The sequence below is a fragment of the Hylobates moloch genome, unplaced genomic scaffold (genome assembly GCF_009828535.3).
Source record: "Hylobates moloch isolate HMO894 unplaced genomic scaffold, HMol_V3 SCAFFOLD_9, whole genome shotgun sequence".
Classification (NCBI taxonomy): Eukaryota; Metazoa; Chordata; class Mammalia; order Primates; family Hylobatidae; genus Hylobates; species Hylobates moloch.
In genome coordinates, this window is record NW_026652284.1 from 655636 (window position 1) to 681813 (window position 26178).

General features: G+C 65.1%; 1 protein-coding gene across 8 annotated transcripts in view; it reads left to right on the forward strand.

Moving 5' to 3' along the window:
• The window catches only part of AGRN (agrin), a 43655-nt gene extending 19400 nt beyond the window's left edge, over window positions 1-24255 (forward strand). The window contains exons 1-38 of one of the 8 annotated variants that reach the window (XM_032758560.2): window positions 2400-3349; window positions 3935-3982; window positions 9350-9565; window positions 9789-10013; window positions 10094-10318; window positions 10516-10722; window positions 11827-12045; window positions 12127-12321; window positions 12412-12612; window positions 12697-12845; window positions 12922-13027; window positions 13757-13873; window positions 13955-14119; window positions 14328-14471; window positions 14559-14683; window positions 14755-14860; window positions 14992-15330; window positions 15415-15552; window positions 15923-16050; window positions 16170-16284; window positions 16372-16491; window positions 16602-16955; window positions 17453-17645; window positions 17739-17954; window positions 18075-18304; window positions 18406-18540; window positions 18737-18833; window positions 18930-19094; window positions 19230-19341; window positions 19536-19547; window positions 19754-19870; window positions 19955-20147; window positions 20229-20316; window positions 20519-20542; window positions 21650-21682; window positions 21942-22166; window positions 22636-22739; window positions 23034-24255. In XM_032758560.2, the coding sequence (XP_032614451.1) occupies window positions 3202-3349; window positions 3935-3982; window positions 9350-9565; window positions 9789-10013; window positions 10094-10318; window positions 10516-10722; window positions 11827-12045; window positions 12127-12321; window positions 12412-12612; window positions 12697-12845; window positions 12922-13027; window positions 13757-13873; window positions 13955-14119; window positions 14328-14471; window positions 14559-14683; window positions 14755-14860; window positions 14992-15330; window positions 15415-15552; window positions 15923-16050; window positions 16170-16284; window positions 16372-16491; window positions 16602-16955; window positions 17453-17645; window positions 17739-17954; window positions 18075-18304; window positions 18406-18540; window positions 18737-18833; window positions 18930-19094; window positions 19230-19341; window positions 19536-19547; window positions 19754-19870; window positions 19955-20147; window positions 20229-20316; window positions 20519-20542; window positions 21650-21682; window positions 21942-22166; window positions 22636-22739; window positions 23034-23191 (5892 nt within the window). In that variant the 5' untranslated portion in view covers window positions 2400-3201 and the 3' untranslated portion in view covers window positions 23192-24255. Of the gene's footprint in view, window positions 1-2399; window positions 3350-3934; window positions 3983-9349; window positions 9566-9788; window positions 10014-10093; window positions 10319-10515; window positions 10723-11826; window positions 12046-12126; window positions 12322-12411; window positions 12613-12696; window positions 12846-12921; window positions 13028-13756; window positions 13874-13954; window positions 14120-14327; window positions 14472-14558; window positions 14684-14754; window positions 14861-14991; window positions 15331-15414; window positions 15553-15922; window positions 16051-16169; window positions 16285-16371; window positions 16492-16601; window positions 16956-17452; window positions 17646-17738; window positions 17955-18074; window positions 18305-18405; window positions 18541-18736; window positions 18834-18929; window positions 19095-19229; window positions 19342-19530; window positions 19548-19753; window positions 19871-19954; window positions 20148-20228; window positions 20317-20518; window positions 20543-21649; window positions 21683-21941; window positions 22167-22635; window positions 22740-23033 lie in introns of those variants that run through there. The other 7 variants (XM_032758555.2, XM_032758557.2, XM_032758556.2 and 4 more) reach the window with 7 other exon arrangements.
• The last annotated feature ends 1923 nt before the right edge of the window (window positions 24256-26178 follow it).

Sequence of the window (26178 nt, forward strand, 5' to 3'; positions counted from 1 at the left end):
TGTGTGTGTGTGTGTGTGTGCAGTGCGTGGTGCTGTGAGTGTGAGATCATCGACCAGGGGGCTAGTGCTCTTTCCTGCACATGAGCCTGCGTGGGCTTGTCAGGGCTGAATGATTTTGTCTGAAGATCCCAAAATAGCTCATGTCGCCTGAGCTCCCCTCCCTGGCTGGGCCTGGGGCCTCAATGGCCCTTTGTCTTTCTGAAGGCATCTGGGCCTCTCTGCTGGGGGCTCAGACACTGACTGGGGCTGGGTGGGGCCGGGCTGCCTGCCTGGTTCCCCTTCCCCCTGGCCCAGCCCAAGGGGCCCTAAGCCTCATTCCAGGGTTGGCCTGGGCCAGCCAGGCCCCCCACGTGACTTTCAGCTTGTTGGGCCCCCTTTACTGGCAGATCCCAGGGTCCCTCTGTGTGGGGACAAACTTCCCAGGCAGTGTTTGAAGCCCCCTCTGCCAGCCCGTACCTGGGGCTCCCCCACCCCTCCCACATTCTGGTACCTGCATGTCCTCCTCCTGCAGAGCCCACCAAGAGATCCCATGGCTGAAGGTGGTGGCAGCAGGCGGGCTGGCGCGTGACCTGGTAGCACGGCCTGGGTGTGACCCTGGCACTGCCCCTGGGACTCAGAGCTGGGAGGTGAGAAATGGGGAATGCGTGTGAACCACCTGCCTCTGCACAGCAAGTCCTGTGCTGGGTTTTCTCATCCCTGGGCCACACCCTGCGCTGGGGAGATTAAAAGTCAGACCCTGCCCGGGGCACCCACAGTCAGCACCGCCGGAACACTGTCAGCCTGGTGTGGACAGTGCCAAGGTCCAGCGGGGTGGGGTGGTTGGGGTGGGAGCTCCCCTGAGGAGAGTGAGGCCAGCAGGGGTGGGTCTCCAAGTGGTTCCTTTGACAGCTGCTCTGGATGGGACGTGGCTTGGGGTGGGTGAGAACCCTTGGCTGAGTTTGGATTTTCCTGCAAGGCTTCATTGGAACACCAGGTTCCAGGGCCGTAGAGATGTGGAGGCCTCCTGTCTGGGTGATGGGGCATGGTGCTGGTCCCTGGCTGTGGGGTGGAAAGGAGTCCCAGGAGAGGGAGCTGGCAAGACAGGACCTTCCCAGCTAAGGTGGGTTGGTGGGATTTGGCTGGGGCCCTTGGAGGAGCCTGACCAGGAGGGTGAGACAGAGCACCTGGAGGGAAGGGGGCGTCGGGGAGAGACCAGATGGAGGCCATGGGGTTGAGGGGCCCACAGACCCGGCTGGGGGACTCTAGGAAGGCAGCAGGTGTGGGCAGTGGGTCCTCTGGGGTGGACTGAGGTGAGGCCTGGGTGTGACCATGCGGTGGCACTGGTGGCTGCCGGCAGCTGTCTGCAGAGTGGGTGAGACCGAGTGTGGCAGATGGCTTGGTCCGCGGTGCTAGAGGGGACTGGAGGAGCAGAAGCGCCCTGGCGCCGGGTCCTTGCTTTTCTGGAGCTGGGACTTGGGGGATGGGGTAGGTCATTGCAGGGACAGAGGAGAGGGCAGGTTAATGGGTGCGCAGGGGTCCCTTCCAAAGGCTGCGGCTGGCCAGGGGTGTGCGGGGGACTGAGGTGCGGTTGCCGAGGGATTCTGGCCTCCAGGGTGGTAGGGCCTGACATGGACTCTAGGGGATGGTGCACACACCGGACCGGAGGGACCCCTCCCTTGCCCCCAGATCCCCCAGCTGGGCAGCAGCCAGGGAGAGGGGCGACCTCCGGGGCGGGTGTGGGGACGCCGGACTACGCATCAGGAGTCCCAGATGGGCCCAGACCCCCATTCCCCGCCCCGGGCCGCAGTGACGTCAGGGCCCAGGCGTTCCCGGAACGGCCTCTGGGGGGCGTTCCAGGCCCACAGACCCTCAGGGAGTCCCCCGCCGCAATTTGCATGGGGCTCATTTGCATGACCCCGCCCCGCGCGGGAGTCGGGGGCGCCGGTGACTGGAGGAGCCACTGTCAATCCCCAGGGGAAAGTGGGCGAGGCGATTTCTGGGCCGCTCACCTCACTCCACCCTACAGCTCGCGCCGCACCTGGGGCCCTTCCCCCCCTACGCCCTGCCAGGGTGGGGCCGCGGGCGCAGACACTCGCGGGCATACGCACGACGACGCGCACACGCGGGCGCACGCGGCCCCCCCGATCCCCCTGCGGCGACTCCGATTCACCCCAGCGGGTGCGGGGCGCGGACCTGCCCAGCCCAGCTCCTGCTCCCCAGGCGCTTCCTCCTCCCACGACCTGCCCCGGCCGCACCCGCCTCCGCTCCAGCACGCGACCCTGCCCGGCGCGACCCCTGCTCCCCCGGCCCAGCTCCACCGCTACCCTCCACTCAGTCCCACCCCCGGCCCAGCCCCATCGCCCCCAGTCCCACCCCCAGCCCCACCCCTGGCCCCAGCTTCAGCCTTAGCGCCCCCAGGCCAACCCCTGGCCCCAGCCTCAGCCACCCCAGCCCCAGTCCCGGCCCAGCCCCAGCCCCAGCCCCAGCACCCCCGACCCCAGGTCCAGCCCCAGCCGAGCACCCCCAGCCCCGCCTGCCCGGCGTTCCCTTTTGTGCGGCGCTCTCCCGTTCGCGTCCGCCCGATCCTCTGGAACTCCCCGAGGACGCCGGGGTCCCCGGAGGCGGCTTCCTTTGTCTCTGCTCCCGCCCTCCCTCCGCGGCGCCCTCGCCCCTCACTCACCTCCCCAGCCCCGCAAGGACGAGGGGAGCTGGCGGGAGCCCGGGAGCCGGTGCGGCCTCCGCAGGCGGCGCTTTCTTCTCGCTCCCGACGCGGCCGCCCCTCCTGCCTGCCCGCTCCCATCGCCGCTTCCGCCTCTGCCGGGGACAGGGACAGCAGACCCCGCGCACCTGCCGCACGCACCGCCTCTCTGGCCTGCGTGGCTCCGGGGGCTCCGGGAAGACCAAGCGCTGGCGGCCGGCCTGGGGAGGCTGTGGGCAGCAGGGGTGGCCGCGGGCTCCCAGTCCCTCCTCCGCCTGCCTCGGAGCCCACATTTGGGATTTCCTCTCCGGGAGAATTCTGCAGTCCTCCCACGATGAACCTGGAGGACTGGAGCCGGGACCTGGCACCCCCAGGGCTGTGACTTGGTGAACTCTGAGGGCACAGCTGCTGTCCGCCGCTCCAGGGCTCCCAGGATGGGGCGAGCAGCCCTGAAGAGGCCCAAGGGCACCCCGTGAGGAGCCCCTACGATCTGAGAGTGGGGCGCAGAGCCGGAGCCCCGGGCCATGCCTCCGCTGCCGCTGGCGCGGGACACCCGGCAGCCGCCTGGCGCCTCCCTGCTGGTGCGAGGCTTCATGGTGCCCTGCAACGCCTGCCTGATCCTGCTGGCCACCGCCACACTCGGCTTCGCGGTGCTGCTGTTCCTCAACAACTGTAGGTGGCCGCGGGCGGGGCGCCGCACTGGCCAAGCCCCAACCCCGAGGCCCCTGCAGGCAGAGGCTGGAGGCTGCGGCGGGTCCGTGGGGCTCCCGGCAGCTTCCCGGGGATGGGATGGGTCACTATGCGGACTCCCTCGGTCCCTGGAGGCCATCCTTGGGCTCTCAGTGGGCCTGGCCCTCACCCAAAGCTGCAGAAACACTTTCTGCGGGAGCTGGGGAGGGAGGGGCAGCTGGCTACACTGAGAGCCGGCAGTTGGGGGTGGGGCAGGGCCTGCGGTGGACTCTTCCAGGGAAGCTGGGCCTGCCTGCACTCTTGTGGCTGGGGCCCCATCTGACAGGGGTCAGGCCATGAGTGTTTGGCTGGTGGGGCAGAGAAAAGCAGGGACCTCTGTCTCAGACCTCAGCCAGCCCATGGGTCTGGGCTGGACCCTTTAGCATCCCTGCCTCCCCAGCCTGGATCCCTGGGGCTGGGGAGGGGAGTGGGGGTGGGCAGGGGCGCCCCTTTCCAGGCTGGGCAAAGGGATGGGACAGGGAGGGGCCTGCTCAGAGGAGCCTAACTTGGGGATTTGTTTTCTTCCAGATAAACCTGGGACCCACTTCACTCCAGTGCCTCCGACGCCTGCTGATGGTGAGTGGGGCTGAGTTTGAGGGACCTGGATGGGCTGTGGCACTCTTGGGAGTCAGGGGCCACTGGGAGGTGTGCACCCAGATGTGTTGAGTGTGTCTGAAGTGGGGAGGAGGCTGGACAAGGGCACATGGGTCTGTCCTGGGAGTCCACGGCGGTGGGCCGCGGTAGGAACTCGGGGTCTGGAGTTCCCAGCCTGACGGCACTGGAGCTCGGCTCTCACTTCTCTGGGCCTCAGCCCCCTCAGCCTCAAAACTGGGAACAAGTCCTGGGACCCACAGGTTGTGAGGTGATGTCAGACCTGTAGGGTGGGGCCAGAATCTGGTCAGGGGGCTCCGCTCCATTGTCTTCCTTTCTCCCTGTTCAGCAAGGAGTGGGGCTGGACAGAGGCTGGAAGTGGACAGGAGCTTGGAGGGAAGGCTGGGCTGGGGGAGGGCCCTGGCCTGATCAGCGACAGCTGTCTGGGGAGGGGCCTGGAGGGCCAGGGTCTGTCCCTGGGACTCTGCAGGCTGTCATGGGGGTGGGGCACAAGTGATGGAGGGGGCAGGCTGACCTTGTTGACCTGCTTTGTGAGGTGGGGCCTGTCTTCCCCCAGGGGGTGCTCCTGGTGTTTGGGCCACTGTCACTGGGGTGGTGTGAGGGGAAGAGAGGAAGCGGTCAGCATTGCAGGGGAACACGGACAGGGGGACCCGTGGCTCCCTCGCCAAGCCTGGGGTCCTTTCCAGCAGGTGGGGAAGGAGCACCCAGGTTTTCTCTCAGCACCTGCCCCATCACTGGGTCTCACTTGCGTTCAGTTGCGTGTGCTGGGCTGTCTGTGCGAAGGCTGTGCTGTGAGGCTTTCCTGACCAGGACGTGGGGTGGGGAGGACGACCTGGGAAATCCTGAAGTGATCTGAAGACAGAGCCCTGGGGTGGATAGATCGTCTCGGCCACTTTCCAGGTCTTGGGAGTGGGGGATGATGGCTGGAGGAGGTGGCCAGGCCTTGGCAGGGGGCCCTGTGATGCCCACCTGTGCTGAGAGGTTGGGGCAGGGGTGGGGGCAGCTTGGGACGCTCAGTAGTCTGAAAGATAGGGCGGGATCTTCCCTGGGAGTGTGGAGTTTAGGCACCTGGGAACCGGAGCTGGATTCAGGGGTGTGAGATGGAGGCACTCTGCTTCCTCGGCCGCCTGCCAGGCTGGGGTGACCTGTAGTCAGCTGTGCTTTGCTCCTGAAGCTGCACACCAACAAGTGGGCAGTGGTTCTCCCACACTTGGCTACTCAACTCCTGGTCCCAGGGACTCTGGGCTGGGGCAGCGCTGGGCCTGGGGTAAGGAGCTGGGCAGTGGGAATGGGGAATGGTGGCTGTGGGAACCCATCCTACCCCTGGGCTCCAGCCCTGCAACCTGTCTGTTGGCCCCCAGCCCCTGATAGCCCTCCAACACCCACCCCCCCACCCCACCAGGCTGTTCCTACGAGATCCCAAAGGCTCCTCAGAGCACCAGGCTTCTCTTGGACTGTGGGGAGAGGAGACCGGTCTGCATGGCCAAGGTGATTGAGGCCTCTGAGGGACCTCGTCCCGGTGGGATTGCTGTCCCCCTTCCTGAGACTCAGGAGCCCTGTGGGTCAGGGCAGCACAGCACCATGGGTGGTTTGTGACCTGAGGCATTTGAGGGGACACAGGGTTGCAGGGGCCTGCAACGGGCTGGGAGAGCAGGTAGGTGAGCAGCTGGCTTGTCCTGGAAGACCCTCTCCCTCCTGGCAGCCCCAGGACTGGGGGCAGGAGGGTATGGACTCAGAGAAGGACCCGAGTCTTGCAGGAAGGGGCCTGAACCCTCCCAGTGGGCTGAGTCCTGGAGAGGAGGCAGGTCTATGCTGGTGGCTGGGGCCGGGCAGGTCCAGGGCAAGAACTGAGTTTCCGCCACCTGTGAGCCAGAGGCGTGGAGCCAACTGGATTTAAAGATGTGCTCAGGTGGGAGGTTCTCTCAGCGTCCTCAGCCTCTTTTCCTGACACCCAGAAGGCTGGGGAGTGTCTCCTTTTCTTTACACACTGCCCCCTTCACCTAGCCACAGCCCACTCTGCCACACAGTCACGGAGAGTTCCACACCAAGGCCATCGTGACCCACAGGCCACCTAACTGTGGTCACAGTTACCGGCCAGAGCTCACAGCAGGGATGGGGCATCCTCTCCATCCCCCAGCCTACCCAGGACCAGGAAGGGAGTTAAATATACCCGCTCCTATAAAAAGCACTGCCGCCTCCAGCATTGCACATGGTGGGAGGTCCCGTCACGCTGCAGGAGAGTGGGTGGGGAGGGGCTCCTGCATGAGGCAGAGCTAGGACAGGTGTGGCAGGACCCCCAAAAATGACCCATCGGGAACACAGGGTTCTCAGGGGCGTAGATGTGTCACCTGCATCTATGAGGGGCCGTGTGGGCAGGTGACCGGAGCACAGATGTGTCTGAGCCCAGCGCTGGCATTTCTAGCAGTGTGGCCTTGTCAGGCGGCCTCAGCTATGTCTCACCTTCCTCCTGCCAGCTGGCTGGGGACAAGAGTGGCCTGACATCTCGGGGCGTGGTTGCCGCGATGCACTGTGCCTGGCGGGTACATGCGTGTATGCCATCACCACGTGCTCCTGTCTTCAGGTGATCTCGTGTGGAGCCTCTATGATCCCCTAGGCCTGTGGGGACTCAGCACGGTGGTGGGAGCGGCCCCTCACCTAAGCCCGCAGTGTGAGCCGAGAATGGGGGGGTGGGGCTTCTCGGAGGCGCTGATTCCTGAGCTCACTCTTGAGGGGCAGATGTGTTTCCAGCCTGGATGGGGATAGGAGGGAGGGACCAGCACTGTGACCTTTAAACCCTGGGCTGGCCGGCAGTGTCACATCATCAAATGCTGTGAGGGAGATCCACCCCCACTCCACAGCTGGGGCCACATCCCAAGAGGAGCAGACTCTCTGAGGCCCTGGAGGCAGAGGGGAAGCGGCCAGGACCTGGCCCTGCACACCAGACAGGGATGGGGGGCCAGTGCTCAGCCTAGCTTCAAGGTTCCCCCCAGGTACCCAAGGTCTCTCCACTGCCCTGCCACACTGGTCCAGCAGCTGGTCACTCAGATCCTGTCCCTAAGGTATCTCTAGGCTCCCATCCCAGAGCCTGCTCTCCATGCCCCTGCAAGCAGTCCAGCCTGGCTCACCCTGGTGTGCTGCCATCATCACCTTCTTCCCCAAGGCTCTGTCTTGGGTCGCAGCAGGACCTCGGGCTGGACTATGGAGGGAGCTGCAGGTCTTGGTGGATGAGGAGCATGCCGGCCATCCAGGAACAGTGCCCTTGGCCATGGTGTCAGGGCCTTGGGAGAGGTCTGGCTGGGCCAAGGTGACCATAAGAGGAGAAAGGCTCAGGAGCCCTGGTGCAGGGAGGTGACTGGGTCCTTGGCCATGGGGTTGGGACCTGGGGGGAACCATTGGTCCATAGATCCAGCCGAAGCCCAGGAGAACAGCTGGCTGGGCATCGGCAGGTGCCCGTTGGATTTGGACTGGGAGTCCCAGGGCCTTCGACAAGGCAGGGCCAAAGGGAGAGGGAGGTGCTGAGGGGAGAGAGAAGGGGAACCAGAAGGGAACTGAAGGAGCCAGGGGTGCATGTGGTTTGAGTTTGGTTTGAGCCAGGACCGGGGGAGGCCAGTGGTGATGACAGTCCTCATGACTGTACTTATGATGGTAGCAGACGGGCCACATAGTGCTGTGTGCTGGGCACCCTCTAAGCTTTGCATATACTGGCCCATTTAACCCACAATCCTAGGAGGTAGGTCCTATTGCTTCTATTCACAGAAGGGGACACTGAGGCCCAGGCAGGTGAGAACCTGCCCACATTCCCACAGTGGGTAATGCAGAGCTGAGCAGCCTGGCTGCAGGACCTGAGGTGGGAGAGGAACAGAAGAGGGGTGGGGGCACAGCCAAGGTTTGGGGAGGAGGACAGGGATCTGGCGGGGGGAGCATGGGTAGGTTGCAGGGATGGCAGGCTGACGGCCCTCACTCAGCCTTCTGGGGTGGGGGCAGGGACACCCAGACAGACAGCGCCAGAGCCTGGGGTGGGCTGTTGCCATAGCAACAGCTGGCTCCAGCTCCCAGTGCACCCACCCTCCTTGGAGATGGGGGGGTTTCCTCCTGCCCCATTTCGCGAGCCTGGGAAGTGATGGGTGGTAGCCACCCCTCTGACACGACTTATTAATGATAATTGGACCCAATTAAACATTTATTAAATCCAGACAGCTGCAGCCCCTAATGGGCCCTTCCCTGATCCTGGGTGGGCCATGCTAGGGGTGGGGGTGCTCAGGATGGGCTGCCGCAGGGGGTCTGGGTTTTAACGTGCCTAAGGCAGCTTTGTTGGGCCACGTTGAGATCTGGTGATGGGATGTGTGTCAGGCGCTGTGGTCTGCAACAGTAAGAACCAAAATGGGCAACAGTTCCTGCACCTCTCCAAGAAGGAAGGTCGCTTTGACAGAGAGTGAGGGGAATGGAGGAGGCAGGAGTGAGGTGGGGGTCCAGGGGGACGCCCAGGGAAGTGGGGGCATGTGGATGCCCCAGGGATCCCAGGGAGCGATGGGAGGCTGCAGAAGCGCACAGGCCTGCCGCGGGTGGGGGGCTGGCCAGGAAGAATAGGAGATAGTAGAGGCGGAGCTCGGGAATTTGCACTTCTCCAGGGAAGCTGGGGAAGAGTTGGGGAGAGGGAGGCAAGAAGATTCCCCACCCATCTTAGGCGCAGGGAGCGGTCAGGGAGGCGCCAGAGGTGGGTCAGAGCTGTGACCTGGCCTCACACCCGGTCCCCGTGGGGCTCTCAGGTCCCTGAGGGCCGGACACGGGACCTGGGTGGACCCGGGCGGGAGGCGGCAGGGCTCAGGTGTGCTGGACACTGCAGCAGCGCGGGAAGGGGCTCTCCTTGCTCCATGGGGTGAATCGGTGAGGGGCTCCGGTGCCGATGTGGAAGGAGCTCCTGAGCAGAACTGGGGCCTGGACTGCTTGTGCCTGAGTTGGTTTCGAGGCGTCTCTGCTTTTCGCTGGGGGCCCACGAGGTGGGTGGGAAGTGGGTGCTCGCCCGCGCCCGTCGCAGAAAGGGTCCGGTGCTGCCTGCGGGAGACGCCCCTCTCCGCGGCTGCAGGGGCGGGGTGGGGGAGAATGGTCATCCCTGGAGAGGCCCGGGGCTGGCGGGAATCCTCGGCGGGCGGGGTCTGCGAGGGGCAGGGCCGGTCCTGTGAGCGCACGCACGCGTGTCCGTGTCCGTGGTGGACTCCCGATGTGGCGCGGGGGGGTGAATGCGCGGGCTGAGAGCACGGCAAGGTCTCGCAGCCTTGTGGACGTGGCTACGGGCGCCTCGGCACCCTGAGCTTTCTCCCCCACCCGCCCCAGCGTGCCGGGGAATGCTGTGCGGCTTCGGCGCCGTGTGTGAGCCCAACGCAGAGGGGCCGGGCCGGGCGTCCTGCGTCTGCAAGAAGAGCCCGTGCCCCAGCGTGGTGGCGCCGGTGTGTGGGTCGGACGCCTCCACCTACAGCAACGAATGCGAGCTGCAGCGGGCGCAGTGCAGCCAGCAGCGCCGCATCCGCCTGCTCAGCCGCGGGCCGTGCGGTGAGCGGGGCGGGGCCGGTGCCTGGGGAGGGGAGGGGCGGGGCCTATGAGATGGAGCGAGGCTGGGAGGGGCCTCGGGGCCAGTGGGGCGGGGGCAGGGGCGGGGCCCGGCGAGAAGGAGCGGGGCTGGGAGGGGCCAGTGGGGCGGGGCTGGGAGGGGCGGGGCGGGGCGGGGCGGGGCGGGGCGGGGACGGCCCGTCTGACCGGCAAGTCCCGCACGCAGGCTCGCGGGACCCCTGCTCCAACGTGACCTGCAGCTTCGGCAGCACCTGTGCGCGCTCGGCCGACGGGCTGACGGCCTCGTGCCTGTGCCCCGCGACGTGCCGTGGCGCCCCCGAGGGGACCGTGTGCGGCAGCGACGGCGCCGACTACCCCGGTGAATGCCAGCTCCTGCGCCGCGCCTGCGCCCGCCAGGAGAATGTCTTCAAGAAGTTCGACGGCCCTTGTGGTGAGCGCGGCGGCGGGCGCACGGCTCGACCTCTGTGGGCGCGCGGCGACAGCGTCCTGACTCCTGCCCTCGACCCCCAGACCCCTGTCAGGGCGCCCTCCCTGACCCGAGCCGCAGCTGCCGTGTGAACCCGCGCACGCGGCGCCCTGAGATGCTCCTACGGCCCGAGAGCTGCCCTGCCCGGCAGGCGCCAGTGTGTGGGGACGACGGAGTCACCTACGAAAACGACTGTGTCATGGGCCGATCGGGGGCCGCCCGGGGTCTCCTCCTACAGAAAGTGCGCTCTGGCCAGTGCCAGGGTCGAGGTGAGCGGCTTCCCCGGGGCGGGCTCCGGCCTGTGCCAGGGTCGAGGTTGACGGCTCCCCGGAGGGCAGGCTCCGGCCTGTGCCAGGGTCGAGGTGGGCGGCTCCCCTCTAGGAGGGCCGCCTGCTCCCTGCACATCCCAGGGCAGGGATGGAGGGTGCTCCGGCCTCCCCATGATCCCCTCACCCCTGCACCCTAGACCAGTGCCCGGAGCCCTGCCAGTTCAATGCCGTGTGCCTGTCCCGCCGTGGCCGTCCCCACTGCTCCTGTGACCGCGTCATCTGTGACGGGGCCTACAGGCCCGTGTGTGCCCAGGACGGGCGTACATATGACAGTGATTGCTGGCGGCAGCAGGCCGAGTGCCGGCAGCAGCGTGCCATCCCCAGCAAGCACCAGGGCCCGTGTGGTGAGCGCCCCCGGGGTGGAGGCCAGGCGGGGTGGGCTACTCCTGCGTCAGTCCCTGCCTGGACATCACGTGCCATCTTCATCCATCACGCTCCTCTTGGGGTCCTGGGAGTGGGCCGGTCCCTCTGGGAAGGCTCTGGGGAGGGTGGAGGCTGTGTGTGGAGGGTACCTGGATACCTGGGGGCTGGTGAGGCAGAGGCGGGGCCTTGTCCGGGCTCCCTGGTCCCTGCCCTCAGCCACGCCCTCCCTGGGAGTCCTCTGGCCTGTCCGCGTGTCTCCACACTGTAAGCACAGACTGTTGGGGTGGGCAGGCTGGACATAACACCAGGGTCCTCACTCTTGGGACATGGGCAGCCACCGGCCCTTTTGGAGGAAGTGTCAGGACTTGAAGGGCCAGGGGGAGGCAGTGGCCGTCGTGTCCCGGCAGGCCTGGCTGCCGTGGCTCTGCCTGCCTGTGTTCGTCTTGGTCAGTTCGCCCATCTTCTGGTCTTTCTCTCTGCGTCTGTCTCTTCTCTTTGGTCTCTTCTTCCCTGTCGGCTCCGCCTCTTGTGTCTTCCAGCCTGACCTGCTGGCAGGATGAGGTGCCGTGCCTGCCCGCCAGGAGCCCGCAGCCCGAGGTCTGCCCCCGGTGCGGCAGGGGGGGTGGCTTGCTGCTGCCTGGCCTTGTGGTCCTCAGAGCAAGTGGACAGACACCTTCTCCCCCGTGCAGCCCTGGGTGTGACTCTGGGGTGCAGGCTCCTCCCACCCACAGAAAGCCCCCCACATGCATGGGTGTCCTGGGGATGCTGGTGGTCAGGGGTCAGTGGCCTGGGCAGGCTGCGGAAGCCTGGCCCTCCCATAGCCTGCTGTGGACAGTCAGGAAGCCCCAAGCTTGGGGGCAGCCCCGCCCACAGCCACCGGGGACTCCTGGGTGTGTGTTCCGCTCGCCTCTGCCGCGTGTCTGTCCCTTTTTCTGCCGTGTCTGCTGTGCATCTGGCCCTTCTCCTGTGTTCTCTCTTCCTCCACCATCCCCTCCCTGGGAGAGGGACTGCTGCGTGGGGCTGGGGGCTTTGCCTGCAGCTGAGGGGGGGCTTGTGGGCCCACTGAGCACCTGTGTCCTCCCCAGACCAGGCCCCGTCCCCGTGCCTCGGGGTGCAGTGTGCATTCGGGGCGACATGTGCTGTGAAGAACGGGCAGGCAGCGTGTGAATGCCTGCAGGTGTGCTCGAGCCTCTACGATCCTGTGTGTGGCAGCGACGGTGTCACATACGGCAGCGCGTGCGAGCTGGAGGCCACAGCCTGTACCCTCGGGCGGGAGATCCAGGTGGCGCGCAAAGGACCCTGTGGTCAGTGGCGGGTGAGGGGTCTGGTGGGGGTCGGGGAGAGGGAGGTTCCCGGTCGCCATGGTGATGGAAGCCCCTCCCCAGACCGCTGCGGGCAGTGCCTCTTTGGAGCTCTGTGTGAGGCCGAGACCGGGCGCTGCGTGTGCCCCTCTGAATGCGTGGCTCTGGCCCAGCCCGTGTGTGGTTCCGACGGGCACACGTACCCCAGCGAGTGCATGCTGCAGGTGCACGCCTGCACACGCCAGATCAGCCTGCACGTGGCCTCAGCTGGACCCTGCGGTGAGCGAGGCCGTGGGGCCGGGCGGGCCAGGATCCTGTGCCTCCCTCAGCCTGGGCCTGCCGACCCCTGCCTGGCTCTGTCTCCTGCAGAGACCTGTGGAGGTGCCGTGTGTGCCTTTGGGGCTGTGTGCTTGGCGGGGCAGTGTGTATGTCCCCGGTGTGAGCACCCCCCGCCCGGCCCCGTGTGTGGCAGCGACGGTGTCACCTATGGCAGTGCCTGCGAGCTACGGGAAGCCGCCTGCCAGCAGCAGACACAGATCGAGGAGGCCCGGGCAGGGCCGTGCGAGCAGGGTAGGCCGGGGGACGCTGGCGAGAACTGCTGGGCTCTGGCCTTGGCAAGAAGGTCCTGGGTGACCCTGCTCCCCTTCCCCGCAGCCGAGTGCGGCTCCGGAGGCTCTGGCTCCGGGGAGGACGGTGACTGTGAGCAGGAGCTGTGCCGGCAGCGCGGTGGCATCTGGGACGAGGACTCGGAGGACGGGCCGTGTGTCTGTGACTTCAGCTGCCAGAGTGTCCCGGGCAGCCCGGTGAGCCCTGTACCCCTGGCTCTCGGCGGGCGGCGGGGACGAGGCTGCGGCCGCTCACACTGACACCACCCTCCAGGTGTGCGGCTCAGATGGGGTCACCTACAGCACTGAGTGTGAGCTGAAGAAGGCCAGGTGCGAGTCACAGCAAGAGCTCTACATAGCGGCCCAGGGAGCCTGCCGAGGTGAGCCGGCTGCACGTGGGGTCTTAGGCACAGGCACGGCGGCGTCTGGGTTTCCACGTCTGGCATGTGGGCGTGCCTGTGTGCTGCGTGGGCCCTCGTGGACGTGTGTATCGTGTTGTAAGTGAGCATCGTCCAGTGTTGATGCATGTGCACATTTGTGCAGCTGCGTGTGTGGGCGTATGTGTCCCTCGGTCAGTGGGCGTGCACCAGGCCAGGCCTCAGTGCTGGGAGGCAGCATGAACCATGCGGGGCTCCACCCTGTGGGCACTTTCTATGCATACGTCAGTCCAGTCAATGTATCACATTAATTAGGTAAAAGTTGTGCCCAGTGTGTGTCATGCATGTACACAGATGTGTGTCTGCAGGCGGCGTTAACTGTACGGTTTGGAGGAGTGTGGGTGAGAACGCATGCTGACATCTTCAGATGTCTGTTTCTCGATTTGCAAAGATGCTCATCTGCGTGTGCACAGCTGTGTGTGTGTGTGCACACAGCTGCGTGTCCGTGATCTTTGGATGCTCTGTGTGTTGTGTGTTTGTGGACCTGCATTACAGACATGTCCTTGCATACAATGTGGGACCCTCACCTGTGTCCTCAGCCCCAGGCTCCTCTGGGAGCTGGGATCGGGAGGGCTGAGTGGTGACGGTGGGGGTAGGTGGAGGCAGAGTGGCTGGGCCCAGGGTGGGTGTCCAGTACTGCATGAAATCTGAGTCCCATACCCTTCCCTGCAGGCCCCACCTTCGCCCCGCTGCCGCCTGTGGCCCCCTCACACTGTGCCCAGACGCCCTACGGCTGCTGCCAGGACAATATCACCGCAGCCCGGGGCGTGGGCCTGGCTGGCTGCCCCAGTGAGTAGCAGAGCTCAGCCCTGACCCCGGGCCGGGTGCGGCTGTGCAGCCATGTGACCTCGTCCCGCCCTGGCCTTGCAGGTGCCTGCCAGTGCAACCCCCACGGCTCCTACGGCGGCACCTGTGACCCAGCCACAGGCCAGTGCTCCTGCCGCCCAGGTGTGGGAGGCCTCAGGTGTGACCGCTGTGAGCCTGGCTTCTGGAACTTTCGAGGCATCGTCACCGATGGCCGGAGTGGCTGTACACGTGAGTGACAGGACCCAGGACTGGCCACTGGCTATGCCCGCCTACCTGTCCACCCCCATCACTGTGCCTCTCCTCACCTGCCCAGGCCTTGGCCTGACCACACCTGGCTGGGGGCTGGGCAGAGCCAGGGTTGGGGACCAGGCTCTGGAGGAGGTGGGGAAGCCTGTCCAGGTGCGGACATCAGATTCCTCCCCGATTTCCCCCAAAGCCTGCAGCTGTGATCCCCAAGGCGCTGTGCGGGATGACTGTGAGCAGATGACGGGGCTGTGCTCGTGTAAGCCCGGGGTGGCTGGACCCAAGTGTGGGCAGTGTCCAGACGGCCGTGTCCTGGGCCCCGCGGGCTGTGAAGCTGGTGAGTGAGGGCCAGCGCTACCCTGCGGCTTCATGGGGTGGGGTGGGGCCGCCTGAGCCACAAAGGTTTCCCATGCCTGTGCCCCAGATGCTTCTGCGCCTGCAACCTGTGCGGAGACGCGCTGTGAGTTTGGTGCGCTGTGCGTGGAGGAGTCTGGCTCAGCCCACTGTGTCTGCCCGATGCTCACCTGTCCAGAGGCCAATGCTACCAAGGTGAGGAGTGTGGAATGTGACGGGGAGTGGGGAGGAGGCCTCGCCGTGAGCATGCTTGTTCTCTGCCCCAGGTCTGTGGGTCAGATGGAGTCACATACGGCAACGAGTGTCAGCTGAAGACCATCGCCTGCCGCCAGGGCCTGCAAATCTCTATCCAGAGCCTGGGCCCGTGCCAGGGTGAGGCCTGACGGCCACTGCCCCAGAACTGACCAGGAAGGCCTGACGCTGCCCTAAATCCAGCCCCACCTGCCCTGAGCCACCTGACCCTGTCCCAACCGGTCCCCCCGCCAACCTCCCTCTCCTTGCAGAGGCTGTTGCTCCCAGCACTCACCCGACATCTGCCTCTGTGACTCTGAGCACCCCAGGGCTCCTCCTGAGCCAGGCACTGCCGGCGCCCCCCGGCGCCCTCCCCCTGGCCCCCAGCAGCACCGCACACAGCCAGGCCACCCCTCCGCCCTCATCACTACCTCGGACCACCGCCAGCATCCCTAGGACCACCGTGTGGCCCGTGCTGACCGTGCCCCCAACGGCACCCTCCCCTGCACCCAGCCTGGTGGCGTCTGCCTTTGGTGAATCTGGCAGCACTGATGGAAGTGGCGATGAGGAACTGAGCGGGGACCAGGAGGCCAGTGGGGGTGGCTCTGGGGGTGAGCAGGGATCAAGGACTTGGGGTGGGTGGGCAGGCGCCGAGAGGTTCCACTAGAGCCTGGGCTCAGAGTGTGTCTCCCCAGGGCTCGAGCCCTTCGAGGGCAGCAGCGTGACCACCCCTGGGCCACCCATGGAGAGGGCGTCCTGCTACAACTCTGCGCTGGGCTGCTGCTCTGATGGGAAGACGCCCTCGCTGGATGCAGAGGGCTCCAACTGCCCTGGTGAGTGGGCGGCTGGGCGAGGGGAGTGTGAGGATCAGCCTGGGCTCGGCCGAGGTGCTGCCCCCTCGCCTGGGCAGCAGGTCAGTGCCGGGGGTTATGGTCTTGGGACTCAGCCCCCTCAAACACGTGCGTGCCGGGGACCCCACGCCTAACCCGTCTCTCTCGTTGCAAGCCGGCGTGGCACACTGCTCCGAGGAGTCCTCCTGGTAACCGACACCAGCCCCACCCTGGGGTCCCCACTAACCTCATGACCATCTGACTAACATCCACCTTCCCGTGCACCCGCGTGGCTTGCTGCTGGGGCCTGTGCCCGGGCCAGCCTGGATGGCAGGCAGATGCCAGGCAGGGCCTCACTGCACCTCCCCCACAGCCACCAAGGTGTTCCAGGGCGTCCTGGAGCTGGAGGGCGTCGAGGGCCAGGAGCTGTTCTACACGCCCGAGATGGCTGACCCCAAGTCAGAGCTGTTCGGGGAGACAGCCAGGAGCATTGAGAGCACCGTAAGATGGGGGGTGCAGCCCCCACACACCCACTGGCCTTCCTCCCCAGATACCCAGAGCAGCACCAGGGCAGCCCGGCTTGGGCAGCCCCCCAAGTCCTTGCCTACCCCCTGCCACAGCTGGACGACCTCTTCCGGAATTCAGACGTCAAGAAGGATTTTCGGAGTGTCCGCTTGCGGGACCTGGGACCCGGCAAATCCGTCCGTGCCATTGTGGATGTGCACTTTGACCCCAGTGAGACCCCCACCCCGGACCCTTCCTGGGAGGCAATGGGTGGGGGATGCCTGGCCTCTGCCATGCTCAGAGCTCCCTCCTCCCCAGCCACAGCCTTCAGGGCACCTGACGTGGCCCGGGCCCTGCTCTGGCAGATCCAGGTGTCCAGGCGCCGGTCCTTGGGGGTGAGGCGGCCGCTGCAGGAGCACGTGCGATTTATGGACTTTGGTGAGCGCCAGGCCACAAGCCACAGCCTACCTGCCCCCTCCTCTGCCCCTGCCCCTCACCCCTTCCTGGCCCTGCCCTCGGGAAACCCTAACAGCTCCATGTGCCGGCAGACTGGTTCCCTGCGTTTTTCACGGGGGCCACATCAGGAGCCATTGCTGCCGTAGCCACGGCCAGAGCCACCACTGCGTCGCACCTGCCGTCCTCTGCTGGGACCCCTCAGGCCCTGCACCCCAGTCACACAAGCCAGCCCGTTGCCAAGACCACGGCAGCCCCCACCACACGTCGGCCCCCCACCACTGCCCCCAGCCGTGTGCCCGGACGTCGGCCCCCGGCCCCCCAGCAGCCTCCAAAGCCCTGTGACTCACAGCCCTGCTTCCACGGGGGCACCTGCCAGGACTGGGCCTTGGGCGGGGGCTTCACCTGCAGCTGCCCGGCAGGCAGGGGAGGCGCCATCTGTGAGAAGGGTAAGGACGTCCACCGCAGGGGAGGGCGGGGAGGCAGCGGGGTCAGGGCAAGGATTAGGGGTGGGGCTAAGCCACCATCAGGCTTTGAGTTGGGGGCAGGAGCCTGGATTAAGGCGGGGTTACGGCCAGGCGCGGTGGCTCACGCCTGTAATCCCAGCACTTTGGGAGGTTGAGACGGGTGGATCACCTGAGGTCGGGAGTTCAAAGACCAGCCTGACCAACATGGAGAAACTCAGTCTCTACTAAAAATACAAAATTAGCTGGGCGTGGTGGTGGGTGCCTGTAATCCCACCTCGTGAGGCTGAGGCAGGAGAATCGCTTGAACCCGGGAGGCGGAGGTTGCGGTGAGCCAGGATCGCACCACTGCACTCCAGCCTGGGCAAAAAGAGCAAAACTACGTCTCAAAAAAAAAAAAAAAAGCAGGGGGCGGTTTCAGGGATAAAAGTGGGGAATCCTCAAGAGTTTTTCCAGCCAGCCCTCCCGGCCGCCCTTTGCAGTGCTTGACGCCCCTGTGCCGGCCTTCGAGGGCCGCTCCTTCCTGGCCTTCCCCACCCTCCGCGCCTACCACACGCTGCGCCTGGCGCTGGAATTCCGGGCACTGGAGCCTCAGGGGCTGCTGCTGTACAATGGCAACGCCCGGGGCAAGGACTTCCTGGCGTTGGCGCTGCTAGATGGCCGTGTGCAGCTCAGGTGGGCGGGGTGGGGGCAGGGCCAGGGCAGCTCAGGTGGGCGGGGTGGGGCCGGGGCCGGGCGATGGTCCTGAGCACCTGCTCCCGCCCTCAGGTTTGACACAGGTTCGGGACCCGCAGTGCTGACCAGTGCTGTGCGGGTAGAGCCAGGCCAGTGGCACCGCCTGGAGCTGTCGCGGCATTGGCGCCGGGGCACCCTCTCGGTGGATGGTGAAATCCCTGTTCTAGGCGAGAGCCCCAGTGGCACCGACGGCCTCAACCTGGACACAGACCTCTTTGTGGGCGGCGTACCCGAGGACCAGGCTGCCGTGTGAGTACCGTGGAGGGTGGTGTGGCCCCGACCCTGACCCCGGCCCTTTGGGGTCCCGGTGTGCGAGGTGGCTTTGCCTGTGGCCCCTGAGCCCTGACCCAGTGTACCTCCTGGTGGCAGGGTGCTGGAGCAGACCTTCGTGGGCGCCGGCCTGAGGGGGTGCATCCGTTTGCTGGACGTCAACAACCAGCGCCTGGAGCTTGGCATTGGGCCGGGGGCTGCCACCCGAGGCTCCGGCGTGGGCGAGTGCGGGGACCATCCCTGCCTGCCCAACCCCTGCCGTGGTGGGGCCCCGTGCCAGGCCCTGGAGGCTGGAAGGTTCCACTGCCAGTGCCCGCCCAGCCGCGTCGGTGAGGGTGGGGCTGGGGCGGGTGGGAGTGGGACCCCGGGGCCTGTGGGCGGTACCCAACCGACGCCTCCTGGGACCTTGGTCCTGTCTTCCTCCATCCAGGACCAACCTGTGCCGACGAGAAGAGCCCCTGCCAGCCCAACCCCTGCCATGGCGCGGCGCCCTGCCATGTGCTGCCCGAGGGTGGTGCCCAGTGCGAGTGCCCCCTGGGGCGTGGGGGCACCCTCTGCCAGACAGGTCGGGGGCGTGGGGCTCTCAGAGCCGGGGGTAGGGGTGGAGTCGAACGTTTGGGGGGGTACAGGTTCCAGGTAGCATTGCAGTCAGGATGCGGCTCAGTCTAGTTTGCGTCTTGAGTTAGGTTCCGCACACAGCTGGCATGGGGTGCAGGAGGCCCCGGGGGTCAGGACTGAGGCCTCGGTGACTCTCCCTACAGCCTCGGGGCAGGACGGCTCTGGGCCCTTCCTGGCTGACTTCAACGGCTTCTCCCACCTGGAGCTGAGAGGCCTGCACACCTTTGCACGGGACCTGGGGTTGGTGGGGCAGGAGCGGGGGGAAGGGCTGGCCCCCACCTCCGGCTCTCCTGTGGGGAGGGGACAGCGAGACACCCCGACTCCCCATGACCCCAGGGAGAAGATGGCGCTGGAGGTCGTGTTCCTGGCACGAGGCCCCAGCGGCCTCCTGCTCTACAACGGGCAGAAGACGGACGGCAAGGGGGACTTTGTGTCGCTGGCACTGCAGGACCGCCGCCTGGAGTTCCGCTACGACCTGGGCAAGGGGGCAGCGGTCATCAGGTGGGCCGGCAAGGGTGGCTCGGGGAGGCCTGGGGCACTGGCCGGGGGCCGGGGCACCAACAGGTCGCTCGGGCCCTGGGTGGTCGCGTGGCCGGTGGCGGCCAGAGCCCACTCACGCTGCCCCCTCTTCACCAGGAGCAAGGAGCCAGTCACCCTGGGAGCCTGGACCAGGGTCTCACTGGAGCGAAACGGCCGCAAGGGTGCCTTGCGTGTGGGCGACGGTCCCCGTGTGTTGGGGGAGTCCCCGGTGAGTGCCCTGGGCCGTGAGGGGGCTCCCGCTGCCGCCTGCTCTTCCTCCTCGGGTGGTAGCCCCGCCCCTGCCGGTGCTCACGGAGCTGTTTCTCTGTCCTGTTCTCTTGGCCGCCTGCCCTGTCCTCTGCCTCCTCTGCCTCCCTGCTCTCTGCTCTTGCTCTGCAACCCCACCCGCTCTTCGGAGGCCAGAAATCCCGCAAGGTACTGTCGGCCTCTCATCCGCTCACCGTCTCTGGCGCCTCAACCCCTAGGGTAGCCCCTTCCCCACCAAGGACCCTGCCATTTCGGTGTGATAACGCTGCCCCTAGATAGGCAGTGGGCGGGTGGGCCGGGTGCGCGCAGGTGCCTGGGCCCTGGGTCTGCACCGTGGTGGGCTCTGCACAGCCCCTCACCCGCTGTCCCCGCAGGTTCCGCACACCGTCCTTAACCTGAAGGAGCCGCTCTACGTAGGGGGGGCTCCCGACTTCAGCAAGCTGGCCCGTGCTGCTGCCGTGTCCTCTGGCTTCAACGGCGCCATCCAGCTGGTATGTGGGGGCGGGGCGTCCCACCAGGGCCTCCAGGGTGGGCGGGGTGGCAGGCGGGATGAGGCTCTCACCCTGCCCCTGCAGGTCTCCCTGGGAGGCCGCCAGTTGCTGACCCCAGAGCACGTGCTGCGGCAGGTGGACGTCACATCCTTTGCAGATCACCCCTGCACCCGGGCCTCAGGCCACCCCTGCCTCAATGGGGCCTCCTGCGTCCCGAGGGAGGCTGCGTATGTGTGCCTGTGTCCCGGGGGATTCTCAGGGCCACGCTGCGAGAAGGGTGAGCCTGGCACAGGGCAGGGGGCACAGGCTGGACAGGCCCGGAGCCCACGAGGCCCACCCTCACATGCCTCTCTCACAGGGCTGGTGGAGAAGTCGGCGGGGGACGTGGGTGCCCTGGCCTTTGACGGGCGGACCTTCGTCGAGTACCTCAATGCTGTGACCGAGAGGTAACGTGCCATCCTCTGCTGGCTGCCAGTCTCGTCTGTGCCCTCGGGGCGGGACACCAGACCCCCACACACCCTCGCTCCGAGGCCAGGAGGGGACGGCCCGGTGCTGCCACCTTTGTCCTCCCGCCTCTCACCTCCCAGCCCTCCCGCCTCTCGCCTCCCGGTCCTCCCGCCTCTCACTGTCTGTCTCTTTGTTTCCAAGCGAACTGGCCAATGAGATCCCCGTGTGAGTAGAGCTCAGCCCCCACCTGCTCCCTCTCCCACTCCTCCATCCTTCCTGGTGGGGAGCACAGTCCTGAGCCCCTGGGGAACTTTCCATCCCTTGTGGCGGAGGATGGGGGTCTGGCGCTATTTGGCTGCAAGAGGCTGTTTCCTGCCTCAGAAGTGCAGCCGCCCCTCCCAGGGCACAGGCCGAGGGTCGCCCCACAGCCAACCCCCACCACTGAGGCTGTACACACCTGTGCGCATATGCATGCATGTTCATGTCCGTGTGCACGTCCGTGTGTGTGAACATGCAGGTGTGTCTATATGTGCATGTCTATATGGGGTGGATGTGCAAGTATGTGTGAATATCCAGCCGTGTGTGTGCACGGGTCCGTGTGTGTGTGTATATGAGGGAGACATGCAGGTGTGTGTCCGAGTGTATGCATGGGTCCGTGTATATGCGTGTATATATGGACGGATATGTAGATGTGTGTGTGTGCGAACAGGTGTAAGTGGGGAGCATTCAGGTGTGTCCGTGTGTGTTCATGTACATGTGTGTATGTGTGTGAACATGCAGGTGCGTGTGTGTCCGTGTATAGGTTTGCATGCATGCACACATGCATGTGTGTACTGGGGCATCCGAGCCCCTGGTCTCCACTCCATACCACCCTATGCCTACCTCCTTGATCTCTGCGCCCAGCCTTGACCGTGCTCCCCTGCTGTCTGCACGTGGGTGTCTGCATGTGGGTGTCTGCGCCCTCACGTGTCTCGTGTCTGCCCTCACGTGTCTCATGACTGCACCCTCACGTGCACGTCTGCACGCGGGTGTCTGCACCCTCACATGTCCCGTGTCTGCACCCTCACGTGTCTCGTGTCTGCCCTCACATCTCGTGTCTGCCCTGCCCTCACGTCTCATGTCTGCGCCCTCACGTGTCTCGTGTCTGCACGGTGTCTGCACACACATGTGTATGTGTCCCTGCTGGGCTCTTTGGTGGGTGGGCCGATGATCCTCCAGGTCACGCATGTCTTCTGTGGGTGCCTGCTCCTTGCACCCCACAGTGTTGAGACGGGTTTGCATTGGCCCCGCCTGTCCCCTGCTCACCCGCCTCCCTCTCTTCCTGCTTCTAAGCCCCGAAACTCTGGATTCCGGGGCCCTTCACAGGTGAGCACGTGGCAGCAGTGCCTGCAGACCCCCGGCTGGCCCATCTGTCCTCCCGCCCCTCTCTCTGATCTCTCTCTGCCAGGCTGCCCCCGTCTCCATCCCTCTTCTCCCTCCCACTGTCGGTGTCTGCCCACCAGCCACCCCTGGGTCCCGTCACAGCCCTTGTGGCCTCTGCATCTGGAGCCCTTGTCCTCCTGCCTCCCCCACCCTGTCCTGTTGCCACTTTCCTAGAGGCCCTGACCTGCCCTCTGCCCTCCAGCGAGAAGGCACTGCAGAGCAACCACTTTGAACTGAGCCTGCGCACTGAGGCCACGCAGGGGCTGGTGCTCTGGAGTGGCAAGGCCACGGAGCGGGCGGACTACGTGGCGCTGGCCATTGTGGACGGGCACCTGCAGCTGAGCTACAACCTAGGCTCCCAGCCCGTGGTGCTGCGTTCCACCGTGCCCGTCAACACCAACCGCTGGTTGCGGGTCGTGGCACATAGGTGAGTAGGGAACCCAGCATGCTGAGAACAGTGGCAAGGGCTGCCCAGACTTGCCCAGCTGGACTGTGTCCAGTCACTTGTGGCCGGGGTCAGGGAGGACACGCCTTGCTGCCTGAGCCAAGGTCACTGCCAGTGGGAGGAGGAAGGGCCGAGAAGATTCAGGAGAAGCAGTGATCAGTTTCCAGGTCTGAAAGGCATCCCGGCCCTGCCCAGAGCCTGCCGGGGGTCGCTCCGGTCCGAGCCTGGCCGTCGCCTCCAGCAAAGCTTGAGCTGCAGGAATGTCCCCGGCCTTGGCTCCCAGTGCCCTCCTTGGGGTCAAGGCCACCTCATCCTTGCCCCCAGGGGTGACACCTGGGTGGTTTCCCAGGCTGAGGCACCTGCAGAGCATAGGAAGGATGCAGGGCTTATGGTCTAGAGGAGGCAGGGGGAACTCTGGGCCCTCATGGTCTCCCCCTCCCTGCACACCCAGGGAGCAGAGGGAAGGTTCCCTGCAGGTGGGCAATGAGGCCCCCGTGACCGGCTCCTCCCCGCTGGGCGCCACGCAGCTGGACACTGATGGAGCCCTGTGGCTTGGTGAGTGTTTGGGGGAGACTGGAGAGGGACGCCCAAAGGTCTCATGATATCCGAGGGACAGACTCCACCCCCCAGCGCCCGCCCTTGAGTCAGGGTGCATGTGAGCCGGCGGGCTGGGCTCTCCCAGGGCTGCATGTGAGCCGGCGGGCTGGGCTCTCTCTTATCCCGCTGTAGCCCCTGCAGTTCCCAGTGCTGTGGGGCCTGGAGGCGGGTTCCCAGGCGTGGCCCCCCTGCTGGTCACCTGCTCATTGGGGTGCCCATCAGCATCACTGACTCCCACTGTCTGTGCTGCAGGGGGCCTGCCGGAGCTGCCCATGGGCCCAGCACTGCCCAAGGCCTACGGCACAGGCTTCGTGGGCTGCTTGCGGGACGTGGTGGTGGGCCGGCGCCCGCTGCACCTGCTGGAGGACGCCGTCACCAAGCCAGAGCTGCAGCCCTGCCCCACCCCATGAGCTGGCACCAGAGCCCCGCGCCCGCTGTAATTATTTTCTATTTTTGTAAACTTGTCGCTTTTTGATATGATTTTCTTGCCTGAGTGTTGGCCGGAGGGACTGCTGGCCCGGCCTCCCTTCCGTCCAGGCAGCCGTGCTGCAGACAGACCTGGTGCCAAGGGATGGACAGGCGAGGTGGCAGCGTGGAGGGCTCGGCGTGGACGGCAGCCTCAGGACACACACCCCTGCCTCAGGGTGCTGAGCCCCGCCTCGCACTGCGCCTGCCCCACGGTGTCCCTGCCAGGAAGCAGCCCCGGCTCCTGAATCACCCTCGCTCCGTCTGGCGGGGCTTGTGTCCCAGAGAGGAAGGTGCTGCTGAGGTCTGATGGGGCCCTTCCTCCGGGCGACCTCACAGGGCCTTTCCTAGCCCCCATTTGAGCTGCTCCTTCCTGTGTGTACTCTGGGCCCTGCCTTGGCCTCCTGTGCCAATACTGTGACTTCGAAACAATGTTACTGCTGCCTGCGCCAGCCCTGGGCTGCTGAGGAGCAGAGGCCAGACCAGGGCCGGTCTGGGTGCCCTGACCCTCAGCTGGCCCTGCCCAGCCACCCTGGACGTGGCCGTATCCCTCTGCCACACCCCAGGCCCTTCGAGGGGCTATCGAGAGGAGCGCACTGTGGGATGGGGTTGACCTCTGCTACCTGCCTGGGTATCTGGGCCTGGCCACCGGCTGTGTTCTTCATGTGTTGATTTTATTTGACCCCTGGAGTGGTGGGTCTCATCTTTCCCGTCTCGCCTGAGAGCGGCTGAGGGCTGCCTCACTGCAAACCCTCCCCACAGCATCAGTGAAAGTCGTCCTTGTCTCAGAATGACCAGGGGCCAGCCAGTGTCTGACCAAGGTCAAGGGGCAGGTGCAGGGGTGGCAGGGATGGCTCCGAAGCCAGAAATGCCTTAAACTGCAACGTCCCGTCCCTTCCCCACCCCCATCCCCAGCCCCAGCCCAGTCCTCCTAGGAGCAGGACCCGACGAAGCGGGCGGCAGAGGGGCTGGGCGCTGTGTTACTAACTCTAGTACGTTTCTGTGTCGATCGCTGTGAAATAAAGTCTGAAAACTCTAAAAGCATTGCTTGTGTCCATCTTCACCAGCGCCCTGGCCCGTTCGTTGGCTTCTTGCTCAGCTTTGTGGTGGGAGCACAGACTTGGAGCTCCCTTGGGTGGCCCTGGATGGAGCCAGGCCCTGCACAGGGCTCCTTCTGGCTGATGAGGCCCTGAGTGGGGAGCACACACTGCTGAGCACTGTGGGAGGCCGTGGAGGCAGGAGGCTCTCTGGCGTGTGCGTGTGGGTGCGTGTGGGTGCGTGTGCCTGCTCTCCAGCGTGCACGTGGGTGTGTGTACCTGTGGGTGCGTGTGCCTGCACACATAATTGGCCCACGTCTGTGTCGGAGCACAGGGTTGGGAGGAGGCTGCACCCAGGGCTGGAAGGGCCTGGGGGGAGCCAGGGTGTGTGGGGCGGTTGGGTAGCCTTTTCACTGGCCCAAGTGTGCAGAGCCAACCCTTGGCACTGCTGGAAGCCCCTAACTAGAAACCCCTGGAGTAGTTGGGCTCCTGGACTCCCTCTAACCTGCTTCCTAAATTAGTGTGTGGGTGAGGGCACTGCAGAAGCTTAGCCTCAGAAGGTGGCAGTGGCTCACACCTGTCACCCCAGCACTGGGAGGCTGAGGGCACGGTGGCTCACATCTGTCATCCCAGCACTGTGGGAGGCTGAGGCTGGAGGATCACTTGAGGCCAAGAGTTGGAGACCACCTTGGGCAACATAGTGAGACCCCATCTCTACAAAAAAATTTTCTTTAATTAGCCAGGCGTGGTGGTACACACCTGTAGCTCCAGCTGCTCGGGAGGCTGAGGCAGGAGGATCACTTGAATCCAGGAGGTTGAGGCAGCAGCAGGCTGTGATTGCACCACTGCACTCCAGCCTGGGTGACAGAGTGAGAACTTGTCTAAAAAGCAGCTGGTGCCCAGCACCGGCAGATGTGAGCCCTGGGGAGAAGCAGGGGAAGAAGGGGTGGGGTGTGCAGCCAGCTGGGTGGCCCTTCGCAAACTGCTGGCTCTTATGAAAAATAAGTGTACTTTTCTATTTTGTATTATTGATTAAAAAAAAAAAAGGGCCAGGCGCGGTGGCTCACGCCTGTAATCCCAGCACTTTGGGAGGCCGAGGTGGGCGGATCACAAGGTCAGGAGATCGAGACCATCCTGGCTAACACGGTGAAACCCTGTCTCTACTAAAAATACAAAAAATTAGCCGGGCGAGGTGGCGGGCGCCTGTAGTCCCAGCTACTCGGGAGGCTGAGGCAGGAGAATGGCATGAACCCTGGGGGGCGGAGCCTGCAGTGAGCCGAGATCGTGCGCAAGCAAAATCTGTCTCAAAAAAAAAAAAAAAAAAAAAAAGGCCAGGTGACGGTCCCACCTGTAACTTAGATTTGGAGGCCGAGGGGGGTGGATCCTGGCCAACATGGTGAAACCCGCTCTCTACTAAAATACAAAAACTGGCTGGGCATGATGGCGGGTGCCTGTAGTCCCAGCTACTCCAGAGGCCGAGACGTGAGAATTGCTTGAACCCAGGAGACGGTGGTTGCAGTGAGCCGAGATCACGTCATTGCATTCCAGCCTCGGTGGCTGAACGAGACTCCGTCTCAATCAAAAAAAGAAAAAAGAAAACCACAAAAATATGGAAATAAGAAAATAACACCAATGGCTGGGCACATTGGCTCATGCCTATAATCCCAGCACTTTGGGAGGCTGAGGCAGGCGGATCACCTGAGGTCAGGAATTCAACACCAGACTGGCCAACATGGTGAAACCCTGTATCTACTAAAAGCACAAATATCTGGGCGTGGTGGCAGGCATCTGTAATCCCAGCTACTCGAGAGGCTGAGGCACGAGAATCGCTTGAACCTGGGAGGTGGAGGTTGCAGCGAGCCGACATTGCACCACTGCACTCCAGCGTGGGCGAC